A 26,382-nucleotide genomic window follows, 5' to 3' on the forward strand; every position below is an offset into this window, starting at 1 on the left:
CCACACCCAGTGCCACCCCCTCCCCTGAACATGCTGCACCCTCGCTTCTCCCCCCAGCACCTCCTGATGCCTCGAAACAGCTGCTCGTGGCAGGCGGGAGGCGCTGGGAGGGAGCGGGAGGCACTGATCGGCGGCTGCCAGTGGGTGCCAGTGGGAGAGGCGTTGATAGGGGACTGCCAGTGAGTGCTCAGTATCCACCATTTTTTTCCCCATGGGTGCTCCAGCCCGGAGCACCCACAGAGTCGGTGCCTATACATCCAAGCATTTCTCCTCAACCATGTGGGCTAGAAACTTACTTAGGAGTCACAGAGCCTCTTACCTAATCATGGGACTCCAGGAGTTGGGGCTTTCAGAAAACCACCTAGTAGTGGGAGACTCTGGATAAGATTGCGAGAGTTGGTGACACAGGAATGCACCCTGCAGGGGGAATAAAGCCCAAGAGAAGCATTCCGCAGGGCAGGCTTCACAAAGGAGAAAATGAGATGATGTCCCAAGAGGTGGAATAGTTCAAACATCCTGGGTCAGATTTTCAGAGAAGAGTCTACACAAGCACAGGGAAGGCTGAAGGGAATCTGAGCTGGTGTAACGTACTCCTTCCCCCCTCCAAGTAGGAGTTACACCAAATCAGTCTGCTTCTGGCCTCCCTGTGACATCGCCGGGGAACTCGCTCTCGTTGTGTGACAGCAATGCACGCACCCTACTGTACAGAACCAGCCACTCATTTAGGCTAATTAAATGAAATAATGCAGTCCTTTCAAGTCCAAACAACTAACTCCTGTCCCTTCCGAACAACAGCCCAGCTGGAGCCACGTCCGTGGGCAGCTGAGGGTTAATTCTGAGCTAGGCCCGGGCACCCCTAATCGCATGCTTTGTGTTTTACTCTGACCGGCTTGCAGTTGGTGCATCTGGGCCGCAAAGATTGGAGACCTCCACAGTTCGAACGTATTCCTGCTGAGGGTCATTCTCTAAGGGGAATCAGCCCAGACTGTGGGTAAGTTTAAGGAAGACCAAGGTACAGTAGCTGAAATGGCAATAATCCAAGCAGCAGCCAGGGGGTCTACTCGTCGAGCCAAGGAAAGACCCAGTACAGCCTTCTACTGCTGGATTCCTCTCGCTGGCATGGCTATGCCTCTGTCCTCCTCTCCGCCTCTCGCCCCGGGAAGGAGCTCTGAGCCAGCTCACCTAGAGAGGTTCCAGAGGGGATGAGGTCATTAGCATATCAGCAGGGTTTCCTGATTTCCCCAGGACTTTCCTTTGGAGCTTCAGAAGTAAACAGCTTCTCATTGTTATTGCAGGGCTTAAAGACCCCGGTTGGGGATCCCTTGCTGCACTAGGCACCGTAGATACAAATGCTGCAAAGGCAGCCCATGGCCCAGAGAGCTCATAGTCTGGTATTCACAGAGGATAAAAGTGAAGACAAGGTGTGTGAGGAAATATCTTTCATTGGACCAACTTCTGTTGGTGGAAGGGACAAGCTTTTGAGTGACACAGAGCTCGTCTTCAGCTGTTGCTTCTGTTAGCACCTTTTGGAGACCATCACTGTGACCTTCCTCAGGGTACGATCTGGGCTGTTGAACAGCTGTGTCCCCTTAACTCTCCAACCAGGGGTGCCTTTTACACGGCTTCGCTGTGAGAACCACCGCTCCTGGCCTGCTCTCAAATAGCCTCCAGCATGCAAAATCACTTCCAGCTGAATTATGTGCGTGCGGCTAGCCACTCCTGAATTGTATTGCAGAGTGACACCAGCAAATTCTTAGACCCAGACTTGTCCCCAGAAATGTGTGTCTTGTACTGCCCAGCTCTTTCCTTCTGGACAATACAAACCCATAGAAAGGCCGTCATTTCATTAATAGAAAATGATATGCAAAATCCTTTTGTCTCCAATGGAGGTTCCCAAACACTTCAATCCAAACACGTGCTGGTTTAGATAAAACAGTAAAACAAGCTTATCAAGTACAGAAAGATGGATTTTAAGTGATTACAAGTAATGAGGCATATTAGTCAGAATTGGTTACAAAGAAATAAAAGGTAAACCACAAACTAATACCTACCTTAACAAGCTTAGTGAATTCAAAGCAAAAGGTTTTTCTCACCATTTGCTTACACCAGTCTGGCTGGATGTTTCAGCCAGCACTAGTTCCCCAGTTCAGTGATGTGTCCTTTGCCTTTCAAACGTTGTTGATGCCATGAGGGGAAAGAGGTAATTTGGGGCCTCTGTTCCTCATTTTTATATCTTTTCCTCTGCTCTGAGAATCCTCTCCAGCTGGGGATCAGACAACAAGAAGTCTGTTCCTTTGCCAATTTTTGTAAATTTTTCACTCACACCCTTTTTCCTGCCAAGGAGTGGCCATTTAACCAGCTGATAGTCCATTTGATTATATTGGCACCTAGCAGAAGTGCAGGCTATCCTTTTGTCTCTGGGGAACTGGTCTGAGGCTGTTTCCCCAGACTTAGCACATGCCTTATACAGTAGAGTTTTATAACTTTACATACAATGTTGCTGCATATATTTTACCAGGACAATAATGTTCAGCATATTATGAGTTTTCAAATGATGCCCTACAGGCATACTTTGTACAGAATTTATCCTAGACTTGTAAAAAGGGTGAATGTAAGAGTACAAACTGTCACAGCATTACCAAGCGCTGTCTCCTGCTCATTCGTGAGTTTGCATGTGGCAGGTTAGTGTCCTTTGACACTCCTGCCTAGCTAACTCCAGACCTGAGGAAGAGCTCAGTGAAGCGTGTCCCTTCTACCCACAGAAGTTGGTCCAAGAGAAAATATTCCCTCACCCTCCTTGTCCCAGTCTAGTGTTTAGACGGTATGCAGCAGGGAATAAAGAGACAAGTGGGGAGGGCGCTGGCTAAGAGGAGGGACCAGTACCTCTGAGGTCGGTTTTAATGGGATGCTGCTTTCTGAACATTTAATTCTAACTAAGGATTCTCTTCTGATGTGCTGTGGATGGACGTAGAGATACAGCCCCACAATGCTTGCAGAGACATGCCAATGTAATTGCAGGAAAGATATTTCATAACCCTCTACAGCCTGTCATCTGCTGATGTAAATCAGCTCCATGGCAATCAATGGTCTGTGCTGGTTTACCCCAGCCAAGTGTACGGCCCTGGACATCAAAGGAGGTCACTTTCCACCCTCGTCTTCATGGGGATTTGACAGAGTAACGCACAGGGTACGTCCCAGTGGTTGGAGCTTGAGCTTAGAGTCAGGACTCTCGGGCTCTGTCACTGGCAATGTCTTTGCTGTGTGACTCGGGGCCGGTCACTTTGCCCGCTTGCACAGAGCACTGGCATCAATCCGCCGTGGAGCAGTTCTGTTCATCAGCACGTCCCCGCTCCAAAGCACGTTAGCCTCAGTAAGACACTCCCCTGCTGCATGTGAATTCATTAATGAGCGGGTGACCGTGCTTTGCAGTGCTGGCCAGAAGGCGTTAGAATGGGCACGGTACGTGGAACTGGAGCACAGGGGCCTGGCGGGCCTGCAGCAGGGGGACGAGTACAGAGGGGGGCCAACACATCTGACGTGAAGGCCATGCAGCCTGGAGCCTGGGGAGGATGATGTTCAGTGTGAGACTATGGAGGGCCATTGAGGGTGGCGCAGAGCAACTAAGCCAGCGTTGGGCCTGCATCAGGTGCATTGGCCTCGGGGACCTGTCTGCCCCTGAGGCAATTACTCAAATCTGCATGTCTAGAGTGCACCCCATTCCCATTAACTCCGAGGTCACTGCTCCCCTCTGCTCGCTTGCTGGATTGGTCCAGGTGATCTTCACTGAGAGCTGGTGACTGGGGAGGGGCTGAGCAGGGGGCAAGGGCAGGCCCAGAGCTCTCCTCTTGGGGCTCATGGAGATGTGCTACCAGTCACGAAGGGGATGGATCACAGGGCTCTTGCATTCTCCTGCATCACACCCTGTGAGGACATCGGACTCTCCCTGATCCTGCTCCAGGTGCCGATCAATGCATTGTACAGCAGGGGCAGCTCTGGCCGATGGAAACACTGCGCCCCCTGAGAGGATGCTCCCATTGCTCTCCCAGCTGGTTGTTATTAGTTGTTACTATCTGTACTGCAGTGGTGCCTACAGACCAGGGTCCTTCTGTGCTAGGGGCTGTCCAGAGACCTAGGCAGATCTGGTCCCTGCCCCCAGGGGACTGTCCCTGACAAGCCCAACCTTCTGGCGTTGCGCAAACAGCCGGCCTGGTCTCTGTCCTGGAGCTGCCTCCACCTCCTGATTTGGGAGGGCCCCACTGGAATGGAAAAAGTGCAGCCTAGTGGTGAGGGTGTTAGCCAGAGACCCAGGTTCAATTCCTGGCTCTGCCACAGATTCCCTGTGTGACCTTGGGCAAGTTACCTAGCCTCTCTGGGCCTCAGTCCCCATCTGTGCAATGGAGCAAAAGCCCGGCCCTACCTCCCAGCAGAATGTGAGGGTAAAGATTGTACTACCCTTGTAAAGATTGCAAGGAACGCTTAGACCCTATGGCAATGGGAGCTATGGAAGTCCCTGAGGTAGATAAGCCGGGGGGTTGCTAACCCCCTGCCCTGCTCCACGGCAAGCCCCAGCTGCTCGAGCCCCTGGAGGAAGGCAAGTGGAAGCTGCTGCAGCTCAGTGTCACGTCCCCTCATGCTCACAGGGCCTCTCGCACTTTGTCTTGCAGCACATTCCCACTACCTGTATGGCTATCTGCTGGCTGCCTTCCGGGACTAGGCCGGAATCCCAGACCACGTCTGCTCCTCTGCTCCAAAGACCAGACGCTACAGGCCACGTGGACCGAAAAGGACGCTCGCCGCCTCCCGCTTGTACACAACCCCACCCCCTCCCGGTCTCCTCTTGGGTCCCCCTAGGTCCCGGTAACCTCTGTGGCTTTGCAGCCATCCTCCCTCCTCACCTGCCTCACGGACACAGGCTCCTCCGAGAGCGGCACGGGGCACCTCTCTGCCGCAGGCGTGGTCAGCTGGCCGCGCCGTGTTTCCGTCAGAAAGGTCTGGCCCCATGTGCGGGGCGGAGACGCCTTGAGGCCGGCCTGCAAGATTTGTCCACTTTGTTTCTGTGTCTGTTTTGTTTTGCTGATATAGCTGAGGGCAGCCACGCTGGCGTCTCCTCACCGCGGGCACCAGGGAGCCAAGGAGCCCTCTGCCAAGAGAACAAGAGGGAATCCCCCTTCTCTATAATACACGAGCCATGGTGCCAGGCCTCACGGCTAGAAGCTTCTGCCAGGACAGCCCGCGGGCTGGGGAAGACACCAGGCTTCAGCACCAAGCCACAGGGCTTATGGGCTGCTGCAGAGAGGAGGCTGCCCTTGGGGGTGGGGTGAGAGGGGTCTGTGCTGGTGCAGGGAGGGGGCTGCCCTTGGGGGTGGGGTGAGAGGGGTCTGTGCTGCTGCAGAGAGGAGGCTGCCCTTGGGGGTGGGGTGAGAGGGGTCTGTGCTGGTGCAGAGAGGGGGCTGCCCTCAGTGGGGAAGGAGGTGAGAGGGGTCTGTGCTGGTGCAGGGAGGGGGCTGCCCTCGGGGGCGGGGTGAGAGGGGTCTGTGCTGGTGCAGGGAGGGGGCTGCCCTCGGGGGTGGGGTGAGAGGGGTCTGTGCTGGTGCAAGGAGGGGGCTGCCCTCGGGGGTGGGGTGAGAGGGGTCTGTGCTGGTGCAGGGAGGGGGCTGCCCTCAGTGGGGAAGGAGGTGAGGGGGGTCTGTGCTGGTGCAGGGAGGGGGCTGCCCTCGGGGGCGGGGTGAGAGGGGTCTGTGCTGGTGCAGGGAGGGGGCTGCCCTCGGGGGTGGGGTGAGAGGGGTCTGTGCTGGTGCAGGGAGGGGGCTGCCCTCGGGGGTGGGGTGAGAGGGGTCTGTGCTGGTGCAGGGAGGGGGCTGCCCCTCACGGAGAGGTGAGCTTAGTGACTAGGCCGGGTTACGCAGTATTTTCGCGTGCCGTGTGTACACTGAGCAGTATCTGTGTGTGTGTGAACGGAGCTGATGCTGAGAGCACTCTGAGGATTCGAGGCACCAAACCGATCTGCCATGGGCTGTGAGGGGGAGGCCGGGAGCTGCCCCCACGCCTCCCTCTCCAGCCACATAGGCTCTAGAAGTGCACATGACACATTAGACGTTCAAACAGCAGATGATCTCCCCACCCCTCCCTTTCCTGCTTGGTCGCCCAGGAAATGACCACACCTGCCCCAGCCGTGGGTGCAGCGGGAGCTCCCACCACCCACCCCTCTGAGGTTAGGTAGCAACTGGTGCAGGAGGCTCTTGACTCTTTCCATTTCTTCCTTGTAGGGTAGGATCTCTTTGTCTCCTCATGCCACTTTTGCCTTGTGTGGCCCCTGTTTCTGGTGTGATATTTATAGATGGCTGGAATGACCTATACTCATCATGTGTGTTTGGAAGTGCAATATCAGAGAGACTGTACAGTTGCAATGTCTTTTGGTGTATTACTTGCCTAATACAGTATTAAATATTTTTTTAATTTGAAGAGTAAGTGGCCCCTTTATATCAATACCCTGTTTCTTTGTCATATTATTGGTACTGCATGGATTCCAAGCCCTGAAATGGGGTGGGGAAGGATGTGTGTGTGTTCCAATAAACAGGATTTTAAAGCAACACATGGCTTGTGCTTTATTCTCCTCTGTATCCATGCCCTTTGGAAGATCCCCACAGCTCAGCCTTAACTTCACTGGGGGTCATTGAGAAGAGCCACTAGATGAAGTGGGCTGTAGCCCACGAAAGCTGATGCTCAAATAAATGGGTTTGTCTCTCAGGTGCCACAAGTCCCCCTGTTCTTTTTGCGGATACAGACTAACACGGCTGCCCCTCTGAAACCTAGATAAAGGTGGTGGCTCTACCGCCATCAGTAGCTGTCTTCTGCCAACGGGAGGCCGATGAGCGTGTCCTGGAATGAAAACATCCCGGCTGGGCTCTTGGGCAGGTCCGGCTGAGAAAATCTGCCGTTTATGCACATGAAGAGCTCCCTTGCATCGTTGCCCCTACTACGCCAGGGAAGGAGTAATGGTCTCAAGTTGCAGTGGGGTAAGTCTAGGTTGGATATTAGGAAAAACTTTTTCACTAGGAGGGTGGTGAAACACTGGAATGCGTTACCTAGGGAGGTGGTGGAATCTCCATCCTTAGAGGTTTTTAAGGCCCAGCTTGACAAAGCCCTGGCTGGGATGATTTAGTTGGGGTTGGTCCTGCTTTGAGCAGGGGGTTGGACTAGATGACCTCCTGAGGTCCCTTCCAACCCTGATATTCTATGATTTTGCAGGATGCCTTCCCACCAACGCCTGCTCTTGAATCTCTGCCATGCTGGTGCCACTCTTGGGAATCTACTCCCCAAAATGATTGGTCTTTGCTGCATAACGGGGCTCTCTGCTCCCCCATGGGACTTGGCACTTCAAAGCACCAGACTCAAACATTAGCAAACCGGGAAATGCGGAGTTAAGCCTACCCACAAATCCCTGCAAAGAATATTAGGGTGGCAAGAACAAACAACCCATAAACTTGGAAATTTCACAGGGCTGTGGTCAGTACAGCTTCACACACAATTCATCCTCAACTGTGCCCCCTTTAGGGTGCCGACACCTTTCTGTATAGCCCCTTTGGGAGTGAACAGTATTTGACTGACCTGCAGGAACCTAATTGTAGGAACACCCCCAATGCATTGTTAGCTTCTTTACTTGTGATTGTACAACTGGAAACGAACCAGAAAGGCAGCACAACGTGACATGTCAACCAGCAGCAATTACTCCTCCTATTCATGCAGCTCAGAGGCCACAGTGAAGGACTGGATGAGCAGGAGTCTTGATTTGGTATTGTAGAGAAACCAACAAAAAGGCCATTTTTGTTAGGGAAAGGCCCGAAGTTCCTGTGGTGTCCCTCCGGGGGCAAAGCTGAGGCTGTGTTTTGTGCGAAGTAGCATCTTAACGCTTCATTTCCAAGTTGTCAGGTTCTCATGCTGTTGAGCCCCAAGGGAAAGAATGAGAGGGTTCAGAAGAGCGCGACAAGACCGATTCCCAGCTTGGAACGCGTTTATCCGAGAGACAGTTAAGAGGTGATTTGATCATGTTCCAAAAGTACCTATGGGGGGGAGAAGATTTCTGATACTAGACAACTCTTTAAAATAGCAGACAAAGCTTGTTTATGCGACGGTTCTGTGGTTGGAAGTTGAAGCCAGATAAATTCAGGATAGAAATAAGGTGCAACTTTTTAGCAGTGAGGGTAATTAACTGTTGGAACAACTTCTGGGGGGTTTCCCACCGTGCAAATGATTTGCTCTTGCTCAGACACTAACTATTGGTCTCCAAGCAGGAATCGCCGGGTGAAATGCCCTGGCCTGTGTTATGCAGGGGGTCAGACCAGAGGATCACAAAGATCTGTTCTGGCCTTAAAAATCTATGAATCTTTTAATTGGAGCACATGATGCATCTGGAGCTTCCTGCGCCGGCCAGTGTCTAGCACAAGGTGCTGCGGAGTGGGAGATCCCCATTTAAAGGGACAGGGGGGCTTGCACGGCTAGGGAGGCAGGACATTCTCTCCTGTTCCTCTGCAGGTAGAAGGGGAATTCATCCCTCTTCCACCACAGGGAACCTGGCATTCTTGGAGCTAAGGTGGATGAGGACAGGCAGATCAAAGGAGAGGTGTGGTCCAATTCTCTGAGCATGGGGCTAAGATCCAGGGACTTCTGCGTACAGTCTCCAGAACTAAGTTCTGACACTCTGTGCCTTACCTAGTTCACAGGGGTGTTACTTTATTGTTACTTTTTGTACTGAGGTAGCAGCTATCAGCCCCAGCCATGGACCTCGCCCCCATTGCAAGCTAGGGGCCGTACAAACACAGCACAAAAAGCATGTTGAAGATCTGTTGTGAGTATCAGTTGTAAGGGAAGCTCATGGTACGAAAACGCTGGGAATTACATGAGTGACTAGAAGGGGAACGTTCTCCTGTGTAGCACTGATCTAAATTAGTGCCCCAGCCAGCTCCTGATAAATTAGCACTGGAACTCCCAGTGACTTCAATTGGGTTGAGCTCTTGCATCCTCCTCTCCTCTGTATTTGCTTCCCAGACTCCTAATGGAAGCAGATCCACAAGGCTGGCAAGAAGCAGCCAGTCTCCCACAGCGAGCCATGCCTGAGAGAGGGACAGTGACCCTCAGGCAACACAGAGACCCAGAAGCCATTTCAAACGAGACTGCCTTTATTTAAAAAAAAGTCCAAATAAGTTAGCAAAAATAACAATAAAAAACCCCACCCCGGCAACTCCACACAGCGCTCAGTAGAAAAGACCCCGACGGCAGCATTTACACGGCTCCCGCGCCTGCAAAACGCCAGCTGGCAAAGGAAGTTGGTCAAACAGCATCTTTTAAAAACAAAACAAAAAAAACAAAAAAACAAAAAAAACCCCACACATAAACATTGGCCCCCAAAGAAACAAACTTCCACAAACAGGGAACGAAACACAAAGCCCACGCTGGAATCCTTCCTTCTCACACGGAAGTTGTGTCGCTTCTGCCCCCCTCCCTTGAGTACCAGTTACAATAAATCATGTCAAAATGCTTTGATCAGTCACTTCTAGCCCTTTTTTTCAGAGAGGCCAAGAACCCATAACTCCTATTGAAGTGGGGACTCAGCACCCCTGAAAATCAGGTCACTAGCTTGTGTATTAATGTAGGCTTCATTTTAAACAGCCGGTTTATCCTTTGTCTCTTAGCTGACCAAGTGGAAACACTCTGCAATGATTAGGGAATTGGATAAGTGGCTTCACCGGTTACAGTCTATGACTTTGGACAGGTAAATACATTTTCCAGTGTCTGAAGAGTTCTGGTGCCAAATTTCCACCTCATTACCAGCCGGGGAAGACTCCAAAAAGCCCCAGAGGCTTCTGCCAGCCTCAGTTTTGAACCCTCTCTTCTTGGAACGTGACAGCCACATCCTCCACCGCGATGCTTTCAACGATCGAGGACAGGGAGTGAAGGTTGTGGTCTTCAGAGGATTCGTCATTTAACAAGTGATCTACAGAGAGCAAGAGAGGAAACCGTATGAAGGTGATTTTGGGGACCAAACTGCCAATAAAGGTGACTGAGGGAGACCCAAGGGGAATGACCAGGATCCCTGCAGCTGAAAGGGAAGAAACTAATCTGTTCAGGGCCGTTGCACTGTCCAGAAAGTGTTCCCTAGGGAGGTGGTGGAATCTCCTTCCTTAGAAGTTTTTAAGGTCAGGCTTGACAAAGCCCTGGCTGGGATGATTTAGTTGGCGATTGGTCCTGCTTTGAGCAGGGGGTTGGACTAGATGACCTCCTGAGGTCCCTTCCAACCCTGATATTCTATGATTCTATGATTCCAAAAGAGTGGCAGGATTCAGAAAAGAGTGAGACATTTATAACAAGGTTAGCATAAGCTGACCTGTAACTCTGGGGTCAGGAGGAAGCTGTCCATGAGGGCAGGTTATCCCAGAACTGCTAGTGCAGGTTTCTCCCTCTGAAGCAGCTGGCACTGGCCACTGTTGGAAACAAGATACTGGAGTAGCTGGACCCTTGGTCTGATCAGTCTTGCAATTCCTAATTTCCTATTGTCTCATGGACACCTCCTCTCTTGTTAGCAATTACTCCACCCCCCTCTCTCTTCCCACTCAACGCTGTGGGAATATCAGCACTTGCTGACATGGGAAAGGCCTTTCAGGAAGCAAGGAATATGTCTGGTTGAAAATTTTCCCTTAAATCTTCTTTCCAACAGTAAATTGGGTTTTTGATTAAATGAAAAATGTTTGGGGAAAGTGTCTGCTTTCTGTGGGAAATTTACCATTTTTTGTTGGAAAACCAAAAAAAACCCCCAAACTGAAGATTTGCAGCAGAAAATGTTTTTTAGCTGGACATTCTTCAGTTTTCAGCATTTTTGTTTTGGTTGTTTTTTTTTTTTCCCCCCCCAAACCAAAAGTCCAAATTTCCCCTGGAATAAAGCATGCATTTTTCCAGTCAGCCCCAGTCCTCAATGTATTTCGAGATGATGTGAGTTAGCAGCTGGAACTAAGGAGGAACCAAAACCAGCTGAGCAGCTGCTTTCTCCATTGCCAGCTGCAAGTGGGTCTCCTACAGCCTGCATCTTAAAGCTATGTTGCGTCTACCCTGAATCAGTGCAGCCAGAATCATCCAGCGTGATGGCCTGACAGACAGGAACCAGGCAGAAAAGAACAGAGATCCTCCAGCCATCTCCCACCTAATCAATTCTGTGCCACGGCTGGGGCCTCAGGTGTGGGGGTAGCCCCGTCTCTTGCTGCCTGTAGGACACAGGTTAGCCTCCTGAGGCCTGAAATGCTTTAGTCTGAATGCAGCCTCAGTACAAGGGTATCTGGGAGAAATGTGCTGGCCGGCGTTATGCAGAAGCTCAGTCTAGGGCGTTCCCTTCGGAAAGGATGAGTATCAGCTGGGGTGAAAATAGCCTGCTGTGTCCAAAAGGGGAAACCTGCAACACAGTGATGGTGAATAAGGCTTAGGGTACGTCTCACAGCAAAAAAAGACCCATGGCAGGGCGTCTCAGGGTCCGTTGGCTTGGGCTCGTGCTGCAGTGTAGCCATTTGGGCTCAGGCTGGAGCCTGGGCTTTGAGACCTAGAGAAGGGGGAGGGACTCGGAGCCCAGCTCGAGCTAGTTGACCTGGCTCTGAGATTCACTGCCATGGCGGGGAGAGGGCGGGGGCATTGTGCTGTGGAGACATATCCTTAGTGGGGCAAGGAGACATCAAGACTGACATGAGTTTGCAATGTCTGGATCCTTTTGCGGTGCAGAAGAAAGGCCAGTGTTATTCTAGGCATGTGCGGAGGCTTCTGCTCCTGATTCTCAAGTCGCTGAAAAAGCAGCAAAGGGGCAGGCTAGCTCCAGAGGTAATACCCCTTCAGAACAGAAGTAAATCCTGGATTCTCCTGAACTCAGAGGGAGAAAAGAGCTCATCGGTTTAGGAGCATCTGGAGTCTCATCTCTCAGAATAACAAAAGCCTGAAGGTTGAGAAAATAGGAACCAAGCAACCCTTTTCCCTTTCCTAGAGAAAAGTTCCTCTGGGGTCTGGAAAAAGCAAAAAATGGGGATTGGTCCTGCTTTGAGCAGGGGGTTGGACTAGATGACCTCCTGAGGTCCCTTCCAACCCTGATATTCTATGAAAAATTTCTATGAAAACCACCCCTGGGTGCCCTCCCTCCACCTGGGGACATCCCCCATCACCACAACACTCCTCAGTTCCTCCCACCTATCTGCTGTGGCTTCTGGAGGAGGTGGTCCAGCACCGGGCCCACTCCCTCCCTCAATCGCCGTAGCAACAAGTTCTGGGAGGTGGCAGCCAGGACTTGAAATGCTGCCACATGGGCCATTCTCACGCCCTGGCCAGGTGGGCAGGGCTTGCCGAAATTTGAGGAGGCTCTGGGGAGATGAGCCGTTGGGTACACAACCTATCGGTGGCTAAAGGGACAGTCTGGGTCCCGCCGCTGCACCAAAAGGGTGGATGGTCAGTAGCTGCCCTTGGCTCAGAAGATGCTGCCATGGGGATCTGAGGACTAGCTGAACAGCCACCTGTCTCCTGGATATCTGGAAGGACCATCTGGACACCCCTTGAAAACAGTGGATTGGGGATGATGGTCTCTGGGCCTACCAAAAAGACAAAGCAAAGGGGAGACTGGACCTGTAGGGAAGAGAGGAGGTTATGTGAGAAGGGAATTAGGGAGGCCTTTTGGAGGGAGCAATGTCCCCAAAGCTCAGAGAATTTGGATAAACACCCAGTTCTCTAAGCTGAACTCTCCAGTTTTTTGTCCTTCATCCCAGAAGCACTGGGACAAAGAGGCCAGTCTGGGGTATGTGCTCTGCTTACCCCCAGGGTTACTGCTGAATTCCAGCTGGGAGCTCCACTCTGGGCTGCAGGAGGCGCTGTTGGACCCACACTCACTGGCCACCTGTAATTAGGAGGAGATAATCACTGTTAGGGTTACTCATGCCAAGAGCTCTACCCTCACACTGGGTCATCTCCCAGGGTCATCTCCCAGGTGTGCTCTGAAATGCTCCACTCAGTTGGCCCAGATGGCCCTAGCTCTCCCCTCCCTCAATCCCAGTGAGAAAAGCAAACCTCTTTTAAAAATCACGTTCAGTCCATGTGGAAGCACACTGCCACTGTCTCCAACCTGCTCAGAGTGAGAAGTCCTATGTTTTCAATATTAATTAAGAATTAAAACAACGATCTCCCAAGGTGGATTCTGTGAGACCCATGGGCAAGGATTGGACCTTGAGGAGAGTGTCCAGATCTTATAAGTGGCAGATCAGATCATTAATGGCTGTTTTGTGCTCATGGGAACAGAGAGTGTGTGAGCAGGATTAGGGTATTGTTGTTCTACCTTAACAGGCCCCATGATGGTCTAGCTCAATCCTTAGGAATATTTTTGTCCCCTGGAGCTCAGGGCAGAATCTCCATTCCTGGGATTCAAGAAAGAAAGGGACAGTAAATTGAACCCCAACGGGATCAGCTGCTGTGAAGGACAATAGGAGCTTTAACTCTGGTGAGTCTTTCTACACATCTGTGTAGGGTCAATTGCTAACAAGCCTGGGGTTGGGAATTTCTGTCCTGGGGAGGAGGCAGAGACCCCAGCAGATGGACCAAAGACGAGGGGGGCAAAGAGAAGGTTTTAGGAGCATGAACGCGGTATGAGAAGAAATAGGGACACTGGAGGGAAAAGCAGCTGGGGGAAAGCTCCTGAGAAGACATGTGAGAAGGGAAAAACACCTTGGCCTGTGGTGGGGAGAAGTGTGAAGTGAGATATTGAACATAGCAGAAACTGGAATGGAAGCAAGAGCAAATGAAGGGAGAGGGGAGGGACTGGCCACCCTCACTGGAGCTGGGAAGCACACAGCGGTGCCTGTGGTGTCTGTTCTCCAACCGTTCCCTGGTCACACCTGCACCCCGCCAGGTGGCTTCTCAGCTCCTCTCTGAAACCACAGTGCAGAGCAACGGTGCTGAGATCAAAATGGGGCCATACTGGGGACAACTGCTCCGATAAGAGTTCTAGTTTGGAGTCGTTATACCTGCTCCTGGCAAACAGTCCTTGCATATAAACAGTCCTGTCACCTAGATGCTATCGGAGGGGGAACGGGGGGTTAACAGAAGATGCCATTGGGTAGGGCTACACTGCAGTCGGAGGTCATGCAACAGCAATCCCCACTCCTTAGCCCTGTTGGGCCGGTCTTCGCTAGAGTTTTTTACCTGGAATTAACTGGGTGCTAATTGACTTGTAGTACTTAGCACAGTTGTAAAGGCTGGTATGGACCAAATACATGTTTGATCAAGCCTACAAACACCACAGGGATTAGCCTAGGGTTGCTTCTCCACCCGGTGGATCATGACCCCTGGGATGGTGGGGGGCAAGTCAGAAAAGGCAGTCAGGGGCCCAGGGGGGTACTAAAAATGTTATTACAATCTCTAAGCAAAGAAAATCTTGCTCCCTCACTGCTGTTGTTTCAAGGTCGAGTACTGTCTGCCACCCTCTCAAGGGTCCCACACAAATACATTCTATAGGCATAGCATTGACCACATTATTTACTCTCGCGTTGCAAACGTAAGGGGGTCGGAAATATTTCACTTCAAAGAACAGGTCACCAACCTGACCAGGTTGAGAAACGCTGGCCTAGGGTGAAGATCAAATGTAGCCTGGCCCAAATGTGGCGGTGGGGACGGTGTTATGTTATGTATCTTGAGTTACCTGGCAATTCTTTAACTCCAGGTAAAAAGTCTAGTGAAGACATATACCCCTTGTCTCTTCTCACACATTAAACAGGGAACCAGTGTGCAAAATCACTGGGATTTATACAGACTGATCTGCTCCCTTGCGTTGTGAGATGCTGTCTTCACTGCAAAAAGAGGTATGTTTTTCTGTCAAGATAACTAACTTGAGAGAGTGATCTTGATGTAAAATCCTGGTGTACGTAGGACATTGTAGTTTTCACTTTGATGAAGCAAGTTGTGGTAAACCCCAGGAAGGGGAGAAAGGCTATAGGATTGAACTCATCTAGCTCTATGGAGCTACTTTTGCCTTGTCTCCACAATGTTTTCACATCAGTGTAACCATCTTGAAATAAACATGCACCAATTCTTTGCAGTGAAGGTATCTTTGCAGGGTATGACTGCATTTGGAAAGAAGTTATTGTTTAACAGAATCAAAGGCATTAGTGAATCAGAATTCATCTTCTCTTGTATTTTGTTTTTTTGTGGTGATTTACATTGTTCCAATTATCCAGTAAGTTAACCCACAAGCGTGATCTGGTTGAAAAACGGTAAGTATTTTCCAGGAAAAAAATTCAAATTTTTCCATGGATTTTTTTAAATCACTTTCCAGCTAAGTGAATTGAAATGTACAATGTTTTGTTTCAGAGAGAAAAGGTGGGTGACATAACAGATTTTATTGGCCCAACTTCAGTTGGTGAAAGGGGCAAGCTTTCGAGCCACACACAGCTCTTCTTCAGTTCTTCATGTTTTATTGAATATGTCCATTTTGTTTGGCTTTTCATTTCCTTGGTTTTTGTTTGTTTTATCCCCATGGAAAAGGGAGAGAAATGAAAAATATGGAGAAAAAACTAAAAAACCCAGAACACAGTTTAAAATGTCAGTTCATAACAAAACAATGTGCATTTTTCATTTTGACTTTTGTCCAAAAATAGAAAAACGTAATGGAAATGAATTTGTTTCACAAAAAGGTTAGATTTTACATTATACACTTAAAGTAAACACCTTTGATCAGTCCTACCGAGGAGTTGGGAGGAGGAGAAGAGGTAAGGAGGCTAAAATGGGTTGAAGAAAAGTTGTTAGCCCTGACAGTTTAACATAGCACTTGCCTGGTTCAGGTTGTTTTGGTAAGCAGTTTGCATTGATTTATTTCCATACTGTAGGAGAAATCCATATAAATCAATTCCAATTGAGCATACTTTCTAGTTTTCACACCTTTGTTCCTATAGATTTGCCTCATCTGGTTGTTTGCTTGTGGAGATTTTTCTTAATTCTGATCATTATCATGAAAGAAAATGAATGAAAAGTAATGAAACAAGAAAGAAAAAAAAACATTTCACAGCCAGATCTGCGCCTCGGGAACTGTGATCCATAGAGCATGGGCAGCGAGATATTGCAAACAAAGAGCTCCTCCGGTGAGGTCCTGAACACCTTCAACTCCTGTTGACCACAATAGGAATGTGCAGGGTGCTGAGCACCTCACAGGATTGAGCCCAGAATGCATTGCAGTCTTTCACGTTTCTTAAAATGTGCAAAAATGTTATGGAAGTTTTGTGGTATTGACAACTCTTACATTTTTCTCAGAAGTCTTATAATAGTCAGAGATTTTTCTTAAATCTCCAGCTCCTGAAGTCAAGTGACTACTGGCTATATCAGCTGTCTTTTTTGTTGTTGTTTTAAAGTAAGTTTCTAGCCCCAGGGGTTCTAGAGAAAAGCTTGACTGGAGTGTAACTCCAGTGGTTGAGAAACCAAGAGGCAAATAAAAAGAACCCAATGTGTATTATCTTTTAAAAATCTCATCATTTTTAAGACAGTCTTGTGGTGGTGGTGGGTACTGACCAGAACTGGGCAAAGAATGGATTTTTCAGCTCACTGGCAATTCCAAAACATTTAAAATATAAAACTGTCTTCGGTCAAACTGAAAACAAATTTTTTAATTTTTTTTTTTTTTAGGAGAATTGAAAAGTACAAAAAAAAAATTCAACGTGAAACCAAAAAACCAAAAAAGCCTAGCCCTGACTCACAAGTTTTGAATGCGCATGGTTGGCAATTCTGGTTCTGAGACTCCGGGTGGGGCCCTGATGCCCTTGTGTGGCACTTGGATGGGCACACTGAATAAAACAAATGTGCTAAACAGGTGGCCTTGTTCCCAGCCACACCCACACCCTCTTGCCCTCTCCTTTGCACATGCGCGGGGGTTTGCCACTCAAGTGCCATCTGCTGCAAAGATAGTTCCAGGTGCCAGTTGCATTTGCTGTAAGGATGTGCAAACATTTGCTTTTAGCATGCCTGGCTCAGGGGCCTTTCTATGAGACTAGCTCAGGAAGTTAACTTTTTTTTATTGCCTAGAGCATTTACTGCCCAAATATTATGATCCAATATATACAGCATGTACCAGATTCTCCACTACACAGCAGCTGCTCTAGCAACACTGAATCCAGGCACAAGGCTGTTTTGCCAGAGCAGAGCAGCGAGAACATATTGGCAAATCTGCCCTCACGCATCCCCCTGCAGGAACACATCCTAGGCACAAAATATTGACTCTTTCCTGGGCAATGCCACCTTGCAGGGACTGTGTCTTGTTACATTCTAAGCCTTTGTGAAAGGAGAAAGGACGGCACTTGCCCATGCAGAGAGGAGCATTTCAAGGTCCCTCTTGGTTTGCTTGTTGGCATTATCAGCAGCCACGAGTTGTACCTGAGCTTGGCCTAAGGAGGAGCCTGGGGGGTTATTGTGGAAGGGGTTATAGGGCATATCAGGCATTTAATGCTGACGAGCAAAACCGCTTTGCAACCTGTGCCCCTGTGGCTGCTCACACTGACCAGGGGATCGTCACCTGCTTTCTTGACTGGGCTCCATGTGCCCCTTTCTGGGTCACTTTTGCCAGCCCATTTTTCAGATGTCACCAGCCTCGACTCTCAGTCCTTCTAGGCCACCTTCCCCTGGACTGGGAGGCAGGGGGTGTACATGCACTCTCCATGGCTGGGAAGTGGTGATCGCTCTGCTCCCTCTCTCTATGGGCGGGGGCCGGCTGTGGAAGCTGCGGTCTCCCTGGGCGGGGGCTGGCTATGGAAGCTGCGGTCTCTCTATGGGCCGGGGGCCGGCTATGGAAGCTGCGGTCTCTCTGGGCGGGGGCCAGCTATGGAAGCTGCGGTCTCCCTGGGCGGGGGCCGGCTCTGGAAGCTGCGGTCTCTCTATGGGTGGGGGCCGGCTATGGAAGCTGCGGTCTCCATGGGCGGGGGCCGGCTATGGAAGCTGCGGTCTCCCTGGGCGGGGGCCGGCTATGGAAGCTGCGGTCTCCCTGGGCGGGGGCCGGCTATGGAAGCTGCGGTCTCCCTGGGTGGGGGCCGGCTATGGAAGCTGCGGTCTCCATGGGCGGGGGCCGGCTATGGAAGCTGCGGTCTCCCTGGGCGGGGGCCGGCTATGGAAGCTGCGGTCTCCCTGGGCGGGGGCCGGCTATGGAAGCTGCGGTCTCCCTGGGTGGGGGCCGGCTATGGAAGCTGCGGTCTTCCTGGGTGGGGGCCGGCTATGGAAGCTGCGGTCTCCCTGGGCGGGGGCCGGCTGTGGAAGCTGCGGTCTCTCTATGGGCGGGGGCCGGCTGTGGAAGCTGCGGTCTCTCTGGGCGGGGGCCGGCTATGGAAGCTGCGGTCTCCCTGGGCGGGGGCCGGCTATGGAAGCTGCGGTCTCCCTGGGCGGGGGCCAGCTGTGGAAGCTGCGGTCTCCCTGGGCGGGGGCCGGCTCTGGAAGCTGCGGTCTCCCTGGGCGGGGGCCGGCTCTGGAAGCTGCGGTCTCTCTATGGGCCGGGGGCCGGCTCTGGAAGCTGCGGTCTCCCTGGGCGGGGGCCGGCTCTGGAAGCTGCGGTCTCCCTGCACGGGGGCCGGCTCTGGAAGCTGCGGTCTCCCTGGGCGGGGGCCGGCTCTGGAAGCTGCGATCTCCCTGGGCGGGGGCTGGCTATGGAAGCTGCGGTCTCCCTGCACGGGGGCCGGCTATGGAAGCTGCGGTCTCCCTGGGCGGGGGCCGGCTGTGGAAGCTGCGGTCTCCCTGGGCGGGGGCCGGCTCTGGAAGCTGCGGTCTCCCTGGGCGGGGGCCGGCTATGGAAGCTGCGGTCTCTCTGGGCGGGGGCCGGCTATGGAAGCTGCGGTCTCCCTGGGTGGGGGCCGGCTATGGAAGCTGCGGTCTCCCTGGGCGGGGGCCGGCTATGGAAGCTGCGGTCTCCCTGGGCGGGGGCCGGCTCTGGAAGCTGCAGTCTCCCTGGGCGGGGGCTGGCTATGGAAGCTGCGGTCTCCCTGGGCGGGGGCCGGCTATGGAAGCTGCGGTCTCTCTATGGGCGGGGGCCGGCTCTGGAAGCTGCGGTCTCCCTGGGCGGGGGCCGGCTATGGAAGCTGCGGTCTCCCTGGGCGGGGGCCGGCTCTGGAAGCTGCAGTCTCCCTGGGCGGGGGCTGGCTGTGGAAGCTGCGGTCTCCCTGGGCGGGGGCCGGCTGTGGAAGCTGCGGTCTCCCTGGGCGGGGGCCGGCTCTGGAAGCTGCAGTCTCCCTGGGTGGGGGCCGGCTATGGAAGCTGCGGTCTCCCTGGGCGGGGGCCGGCTGTGGAAGCTGCAGTCTCCCTGGGTGGGGGCCGGCTATGGAAGCTGCGGTCTCCCTGGGCGGGGGCCGGCTATGGAAGCTGCGGTCTCCCTGGGCGGGGGCCGGCTATGGAAGCTGCGGTCTCCCTGGGCGGGGGCTGGCTATGGAAGCTGCGGTCTCCCTGGGCGGGGGCCGGCTCTGGAAGCTGCGGTCTCTCTATGGGCGGGGGCCGGCTATGGAAGCTGTGGTCTCCCTGGGCGGGGGCCGGCTATGGAAGCTGCGGTCTCCCTGGGCGGGGGCTGGCTATGGAAGCTGCGGTCTCTCTATGGGCCGGGGGCCGGCTCTGGAAGCTGCGGTCTCCCTGGGCGGGGGCCGGCTCTGCAAGCTGCGGTCTCCCTGGGCGGGCGCCGGCTCTGAAAGCTGCGGTTTCCCTGGGCAGGGGCCGGCTCTGGAAGCTGCGGTCTCTCTATGGGCCGGGGGCCGGCTCTGGAAGCTGCGGTCTCCCTGGGCGGGGGCCGGCTATGGAAGCTGCGGTCTCCCTGGGCGGGGGCCGGCTATGGAAGCTGCGGTCTCCCTGGGCGGGGGCTGGCTATGGAAGCTGCGGTCTCCCTGGGCGGGGGCCGGCTATGGAAGCTGCGGTCTCCCTGGGCGGGGGCTGGCTATGGAAGCTGCGGTCTCTCTATGGGCCGGGGGCCGGCTCTGGAAGCTGCGGTCTCCCTGGGCGGGGGCCGGCTCTGGAAGCTGCAGTCTCCCTGGGTGGGGGCCGGCTATGGAAGCTGCGGTCTCCCTGGGCGGGGGCCGGCTATGGAAGCTGCGGTCTCCCTGGGCGGGGGCCGGCTATGGAAGCTGCGGTCTCCCTGGGCGGGGGCCGGCTCTGGAAGCTGCGGTCTCCCTGGGCGGGGGCTGGCTATGGAAGCTGCGGTCTCTCTATGGGCCGGGGGCCGGCTATGGAAGCTGCGGTCTCCCTGGGCGGGGGCCGGCTCTGGAAGCTGCAGTCTCCCTGGGTGGGGGCCGGCTATGGAAGCTGCGGTCTCCCTGGGCGGGGGCCGGCTATGGAAGCTGCGGTCTCCCTGGGCGGGGGCTGGCTATGGAAGCTGCGGTCTGCCTGGGCGGGGGCCGGCTATGGAAGCTGCGGTCTCCCTGGGCGGGGGCCGGCTATGGAAGCTGCGGTCTCCCTGGGCGGGGGCCGGCTCTGGAAGCTGCGGTCTCTCTATGGGCGGGGGCCGGCTATGGAAGCTGCGGTCTCCCTGGGCGGGGGCCGGCTATGGAAGCTGCGGTCTCTCTATGGGCCGGGGGCCGGCTATGGAAGCTGCGGTCTCCCTGGGTGGGGGCCGGCTCTGGAAGCTGCGGTCTCCCTGGGCGGGGGCTGGCTATGGAAGCTGCGGTCTCCCTGGGCGGGGGCCGGCTCTCGAATCTACGGTCTCCCTGGGCGGGGGCCGGCTCTCGAAGCTACGGTCTCCCTGGGCGGGGGCCGGCTATGGAAGCTGCGGTCTCCCTGCACGGGGGCCGGCTGTGGAAGTAGCAGCTCCCTGGGTGGGGCGCTGGGCACTTACCCCTGGCTGGGAGGCGCTGCTGCGGTAACGCAGGTCCCTCTGCTCCCGCTCCTGCTGGTTGAGGGTGCTGAGCAGGGTCTGCAGGCGCTCGATGTACTGGATGGCACTTCGCAGGATCTCCACCTTGGGCAGCCGCTGGTTGGGGTTCAGTAACGTGCTCCGTTTCAGGGCCTCGAAGGCCTCGTTCACCTTTTTTAACCTCCGCTTCTCCCGCAGGGTGGCGGCGCGGCGCCGGTCGATGGAGACCGTTTTCCTCTTGCAGATCTTGCACGCCCAGGGCAGACACTGGCCGGGGCAGTGCTCAGGCAGGGGCGAGCCCTTCTCCTCCAGCCCCGTCCTGCCCTCAGGACACAGCCCCAGGCCCGGCCTCTCCTGGTACGCCCCCTGCTCATAGCCCTGCAAACGGGCGCTCAAATAGTTTTCGCCATCGTAAAATCTCTGGTCTGGAAAGAAGTAAGGGTTGGTCTCAAAGAGCTCCATGGGCAAGTGGCTGGCGGGGAGCAGCCTGCTCAGAGTGTGCGGCTGCTCTGTCTCCTAACACCAACTGTTTGGTGGCATTTAAACCCTGGCGCTGGCATTAAATCACAGAGATAAATATAGAAAAACCTAAAGGAAACCTGAGCCTGTCCTAAGCTGCTGCCTCACATCAAAACTTGTCCATCTGATTTCATGTGCTCTCCCTGCGGGGATTAGGCTGCCCGGGACTGCGCTGCATCTGGGGGGCGGGGGGATGGGGGAGCTGGCATGTGTTGGACAGCGGCTCAGCCACCTCGCAAACAACGGCCTTGTTTGAGTCCTTCTCATTTCTTCTCTTTCCAGCGCTGTTGATGATCAGGCTGCTCCCGGGGCTGGCAGCTCCACTCTGCATTCCTGCATCATCTGCTGCCTTCAGTTACTGCTCCCGGCCAGGGCCAGGGCCAGGGCCAGCGCCTCACAGCACGGCCTGCACTGAGGAGAAAGGCCAGCTCAGTTCCCGGCTCCGACAGGGGCAGGCCCTTGGGGTGCCCCCCCCACACCAAGCCCTGCCCACACTGCCCCACACCACAGGCTTGCGCTACCCCTCCCCTCACACCCTGCTCTGCCCCGAACTGCAGGCCTGCTCTGCCTGGAGCCTCACAAGTTCTGCCCCTCCCTTCACACCCTGCCCCACTCCGCCCCTCTGGTCATGCCCCCCCTTCCCTTCCCCTCATGCCCCACTCTGCCCCTCCCCTCATGCCCTGCCCCACTCTTCCCTTCCCCTCACACCCTGCTCTGCCTGGAGCCTCACAAGCTCTGCCCCTCCCTTCACACCCTGCCCCACTCCACCCCTCTGGTCATGCCCCACTCTCCTCCTCCCCTCACACCCCACTCTGCCCCTCTGGATATGCCCCAGCCTGCCCCTCATTTCATACCTCACTCTGCCTTGAGCCTCACACTCTGCCCCGCCCCTCACACCCCACCTTGCTCAGCCCCTCCCCACCATACCTCTCTCATCCTGCTCTACTCACCACCTCCCCACTGCTCTGCTCCTCCTCTTCTCCCCTCATGCACTCTGCCCATCCCCTCGCCCACTTGCCTATCGGATTGCCCACTCTGACACATTGGTCACTGTGCCCCTCGTCCCACCAGTCTCTGCCTGTCACGTGCCCCTCAGCCTGGCCCTCCTCTCTGTCTCTGCCCCCTGGTCCCCCACCGTTCCACCTGCACTTTCTCTGGCTCGCTGCTGGGTCTGACATTCCAGCTATTCACTCCAACCCACCATCTCACCAGCCTGGCAGGTCTCTTGACTCTGGGCCTCGTCCTGCAGTTCCTCCCACACCCAGAACTCCCAATGCAGCCAGAAGGTGTGGCAGGAATGTACGCGGGGGATCGAGCCTTTGGTTTGTACCAAACACTGCACGTGCTCTGATCTCTCCGCGTCCCAGCTCCTTCTCGGAGCATCACCTCTCATGGTGCCAGGCTAGTACCCTCTCTGGTGCTCGTACTCTTCTCCTTCCCTCTGTGTCACTGCTACCCATCCACCCTGCTACATACCCATCTATCCATCCATCCCCATACACACTTATCCAGCCAGCCCCCTACACACCCATCCCTCCCTCCTCACACTCATCCAGCCAGCCCCCTACGCACCCATCCACCCACCCCTCCCTCCTCATACTCACCCGTCCATCAGTCCATCCATCCATCCATCCCCACACACCTATCCAGCCAACCCCCTACACACCCATCCCTCCCTCCTCACACTCATCCAGCCAACCCCCTACACACCCATCCATCCATCCCTCCCTCCTCACACTCATCCATCCATCCATCCCCCTACACACCCATCCATCCATCCCTCCCTCCTCACACTCACCCATCCATCCATCCTTGCCAATCCTCATCCATCCATCCATCCCCTTCCACACTCATCCATCCATCGACCCCCCTACACACCCATCCCTCCCTCCTCACACTCATCCATCCATCAGTCCATCCATCCCCCTACACACCCATCCATCCCTCCCCATACTCATCCATCTATCCACCTCCATACACATCTATCCATCCATCCCTGCCAATACTCATCCATCCCTCCATACGCTTATCCAGCCAGCCCCCTACACATCCATCCATCCCCTTCCACACTCGTCCATCCCCATAATTGCCCAGCCCTTCGTCCAGTGGTCCCCAAACTCTCCATCCTCCCCATTATATTGCTCCCAGCAGAAACCCTAGGAACAGGCCAGTCCCCAAGGTGCTGGAGATTAGCCAGTGTCCTATGGTTTATTATTAAACAATTTGTATTTTGGTAGCACCTAAAGTCCACAACCAAGTTGGGCCTCTCTGTGCTAGGCGCTGTACAAACATATAATAAACAATGGACCGTGCCCCAGTCAGCGTCCATGCAGAGCAGCCAGGAGTCCAACTTTAAGCCTAGATTTTCCAAAGAGCTCAGCTGGCTGGGTACAGAGCTCTTTTGGGAATCTGGCCCCACATCAGGGCATGATGCTCAGTGTATCCCCTGGGAAGGATGAAAGGCAAAGCAGACAGTTGTTCCAAGGAGGGTAGAGATTTTGCGTTAGATGTTTACAGTGGTAACCCGTCCCCTCCAACAGAGGTGAGCATCTTATTGATACTAACACTTCCCCCTCCTCTACCATTTCAAACAACTGGGCAGCCATTAACTAAGGGAGCTTCTCCGCTCCCCTGTGCGTCCCCAGTTTGCAAACTGGGAAACGGAGTCACTGGGAAACTGAGTCACTGTGCAAACGGCAGTGCCAGGATTTTAACCCGCATTCTAGCTCTTAGCCACCTGCTCTGGCCACAAAGCCACATCCCTCCATCTTTGTCTTTAGTTTAGTTTAGTGTTGATTATTTTTGCATTAGGAACGTAAGAAACTTCCAATCACCTCCTCCCATTCGGGGAGAGCCTTTCTCCTGCTCCAGGCCAAATACCAGCGGCGGGATTGGTCAGTGGAAAGAATGTCAGCGAAGGGAAGGGCAAAATGTGATAATATTTTCCTTCCCCAAATCCCCACCCGCAGTGGGAGGAACTTGCAGTTTAACATTCACTTCTTAACCCCCCATGCTTAAACTCTCAGTGACTTCAGGCTGACCTCAAGCATATTTAGAATCTGCTGCTGGTACAGGCAGAAATTAAAGCTGCCAGCAGTTTGTCTCTAAGGACTGGCTCCTTTCTGGTGTCCCCCACTGATCTGCGACCACTGGAAAAGTGGCACCCATTCAACTTCTAAAAGGAGGCAGAGTGTCATGAGCTGGGGGATGGGATTGTGGCCCTTCCCAGTTCAGATACTCCCCATCAGCATGTGAGATTTTCCATTACCAGATAGGCACAAAGGCCACAGAAGGCACCCATAGGCTGTAAGGTCCGCCCCTCTCCAACTCCATGAGTGTATTCTTCTGAGCCCTGAAGTGTGCTTACCCACTACCCAACCCCACCCCAAGTGTGTTCTCCACTGGGCCATCCCCTCCGTAGGATTGGAGCACCCTATGGGATTTAGGACAATTTGGTCTGATCCCTTCCAGGCTCACTGCCCCAGCGGCTGCAGTCCATTTGAGTCTTGTCTGAGTCTGACCCAGACCAAGCCCTCTGCCAGCGTGACCCCCAATGGTGATTGCTGTGGGTGGGAGCCTTTAAAACTTTGCTCACAGCAGTATGGGGAACTGACAGAAACACAAAGGCCTTTAGATAAGGTGCTGAAAACTGTCTGGACGATTCGTAATCCAATCTCCCTTGCTCTGAGGGCTAAACCTCCATCTGCCAAGGAAGCGTGCAAGTGTCAGAGCATCTGAGGTTTCATGGCAAATAGTTATACAAACCATAAAACTGTTGGCAGAACAATAGTGACACAAAGCATGGGCATCACACTCCTCGTAGCTCTGGCGTCATCTCTGGCCTGGTCGGGTTAAGGATGAGAATTCTTTAAATATATCAGGAACAAAAGCAATCCCAGCTGTGGTGTAGGTCCGTTACGAGATAGAAGCGATACAATGGACAGGAATGACTACGAAAAGGCAGACGTGTTCTGCAAATGCTTCTGTGCTGTGTTTGGAAAGAAGCTGATGGTGTATTCGCAGCTTCCAGTGATAATGAAATACTCTCAAGTCCAACACTAACTGGGGAAGATGCTAAGCAGTCTCTACTGACGGTAAACATTTTTAATCTGCAGGACAGATAATTTGCACTCAAATGCAAGAAGAATTAGCAAGAATTTAGGCTGCTAGGAAAGAGACTGAAATGCAGGATCTCTAGGGTGGCATTCTCAGAAATGCTTCCAGTTCCAGGCGCAGGGCCAAGTGGGCAGGCAGAGCTTCAGAGTCGCAATGCGTGGATGAGACGATGGTGTAGAGAGGAGGGTTTAGATTTGTTAGGAACTGGGGAAACTTTTGGGATCGGGGAGCCTATACAGGAAGGATGGGCTCCACCTAAACCAAAGTGGATCCAGAAGGCTGGCACTAAACATTAAAAAAAGTTGAAGAGCAGGTTTTAAACTAAGAGATGGGGAAAGCCGATGGCTGCAGAGGTGCACGTGGATCGGACAGAGACGTCTCTTAGGGGAGAGTCTATTGACAGAGATTCTCTAGGTTTTAGTCAGGAGGAGGGGATGGAAGAGGATAAAGTATGGGCCGGATCAGACGAGAAACATTCACATAAAGAATCTGACACATCAGAAAAGGGCAAACAAATAAACAGTGACAAGTTTTTAAAGCGCTTATACACAAATGCTAGAAGTCTAAATAATAAGATGGGTGAACTAGAGTGCTTCGTGTTAAAGGAGGATATTGATATAATAGGCATCAGAGAAACCTGGTGGAGTGAGGACAATCAATGGGACACAATCATTCCGGGGTACAAAATGTATCGGAAGGACAGAACAGTCGTGCGGTGGGGGGAGTGGCACTATATGTGAAAGAAAATGTAGAATCAAATGAAATAAAAATCTTAAATGAATCCACATGTTCCATAGAATCTCTGTGGAGAGTAATTCCAGGCTCTAATAAAAATATAACCTATTGTCCGTGAGCCATGCTGTGTGGCCCGCCCATCGCATCTTGTTATG

General features: G+C 53.4%; 2 protein-coding genes across 4 annotated transcripts in view; one reads left to right on the top strand and one right to left on the bottom strand.

Moving 5' to 3' along the window:
• PPFIA4 (PTPRF interacting protein alpha 4) overlaps positions 1-5,315 on the top strand; it is a 166,783-nt gene extending 161,468 nt beyond the window's left edge. For all 3 annotated transcript variants that reach the window (XM_074936405.1, XM_074936404.1, XM_074936406.1), the window contains 2 exons: positions 897-991; positions 4,665-5,315. In XM_074936405.1, coding sequence (XP_074792506.1) covers positions 897-955 — 59 coding nt within the window. In that variant the 3' untranslated portion in view covers positions 956-991; positions 4,665-5,315. The remainder of the gene's footprint in view (positions 1-896; positions 992-4,664) is intronic.
• Positions 5,316-9,869: 4,554 nt separating this feature from the next.
• MYOG (myogenin) lies at positions 9,870-21,319 on the bottom strand. Its single transcript, XM_074936183.1, has 3 exons — positions 20,840-21,319; positions 12,829-12,910; positions 9,870-9,991 (listed from the first exon to the last, which is right to left on the bottom strand). The coding sequence occupies exons 1-3, from the start codon at positions 21,317-21,319 to the stop codon at positions 9,870-9,872; spliced, it is 684 nt and encodes a 227-aa protein (XP_074792284.1).
• Between the last annotated feature and the right edge of the window lie 5,063 nt (positions 21,320-26,382).

This window comes from Natator depressus, chromosome 21, assembly GCF_965152275.1.
Source record: "Natator depressus isolate rNatDep1 chromosome 21, rNatDep2.hap1, whole genome shotgun sequence".
Taxonomy (NCBI): Eukaryota; Metazoa; Chordata; order Testudines; family Cheloniidae; genus Natator; species Natator depressus.

What these genes read in the sequence shown, in the direction of transcription:
- MYOG (XM_074936183.1), bottom strand. Translation starts at nt 21,319, where the DNA reads ATGGAGCTCTTTGAGACCAACCCTTACTTCTTTCCAGACCAGAGATTT. An exon ending in GCAGCGCCTCCCAGCCAGGG is followed by an intron (nt 12,911 to 20,839) that starts GTAAGTGCCCAG and finishes TCCTAATTACAG; the next exon opens with GTGGCCAGTGAGTGTGGGTC. An exon ending in ATTCAGCAGTAACCCTGGGG is followed by an intron (nt 9,992 to 12,828) that starts GTAAGCAGAGCA and finishes TGCTCTCTGTAG; the next exon opens with ATCACTTGTTAAATGACGAA.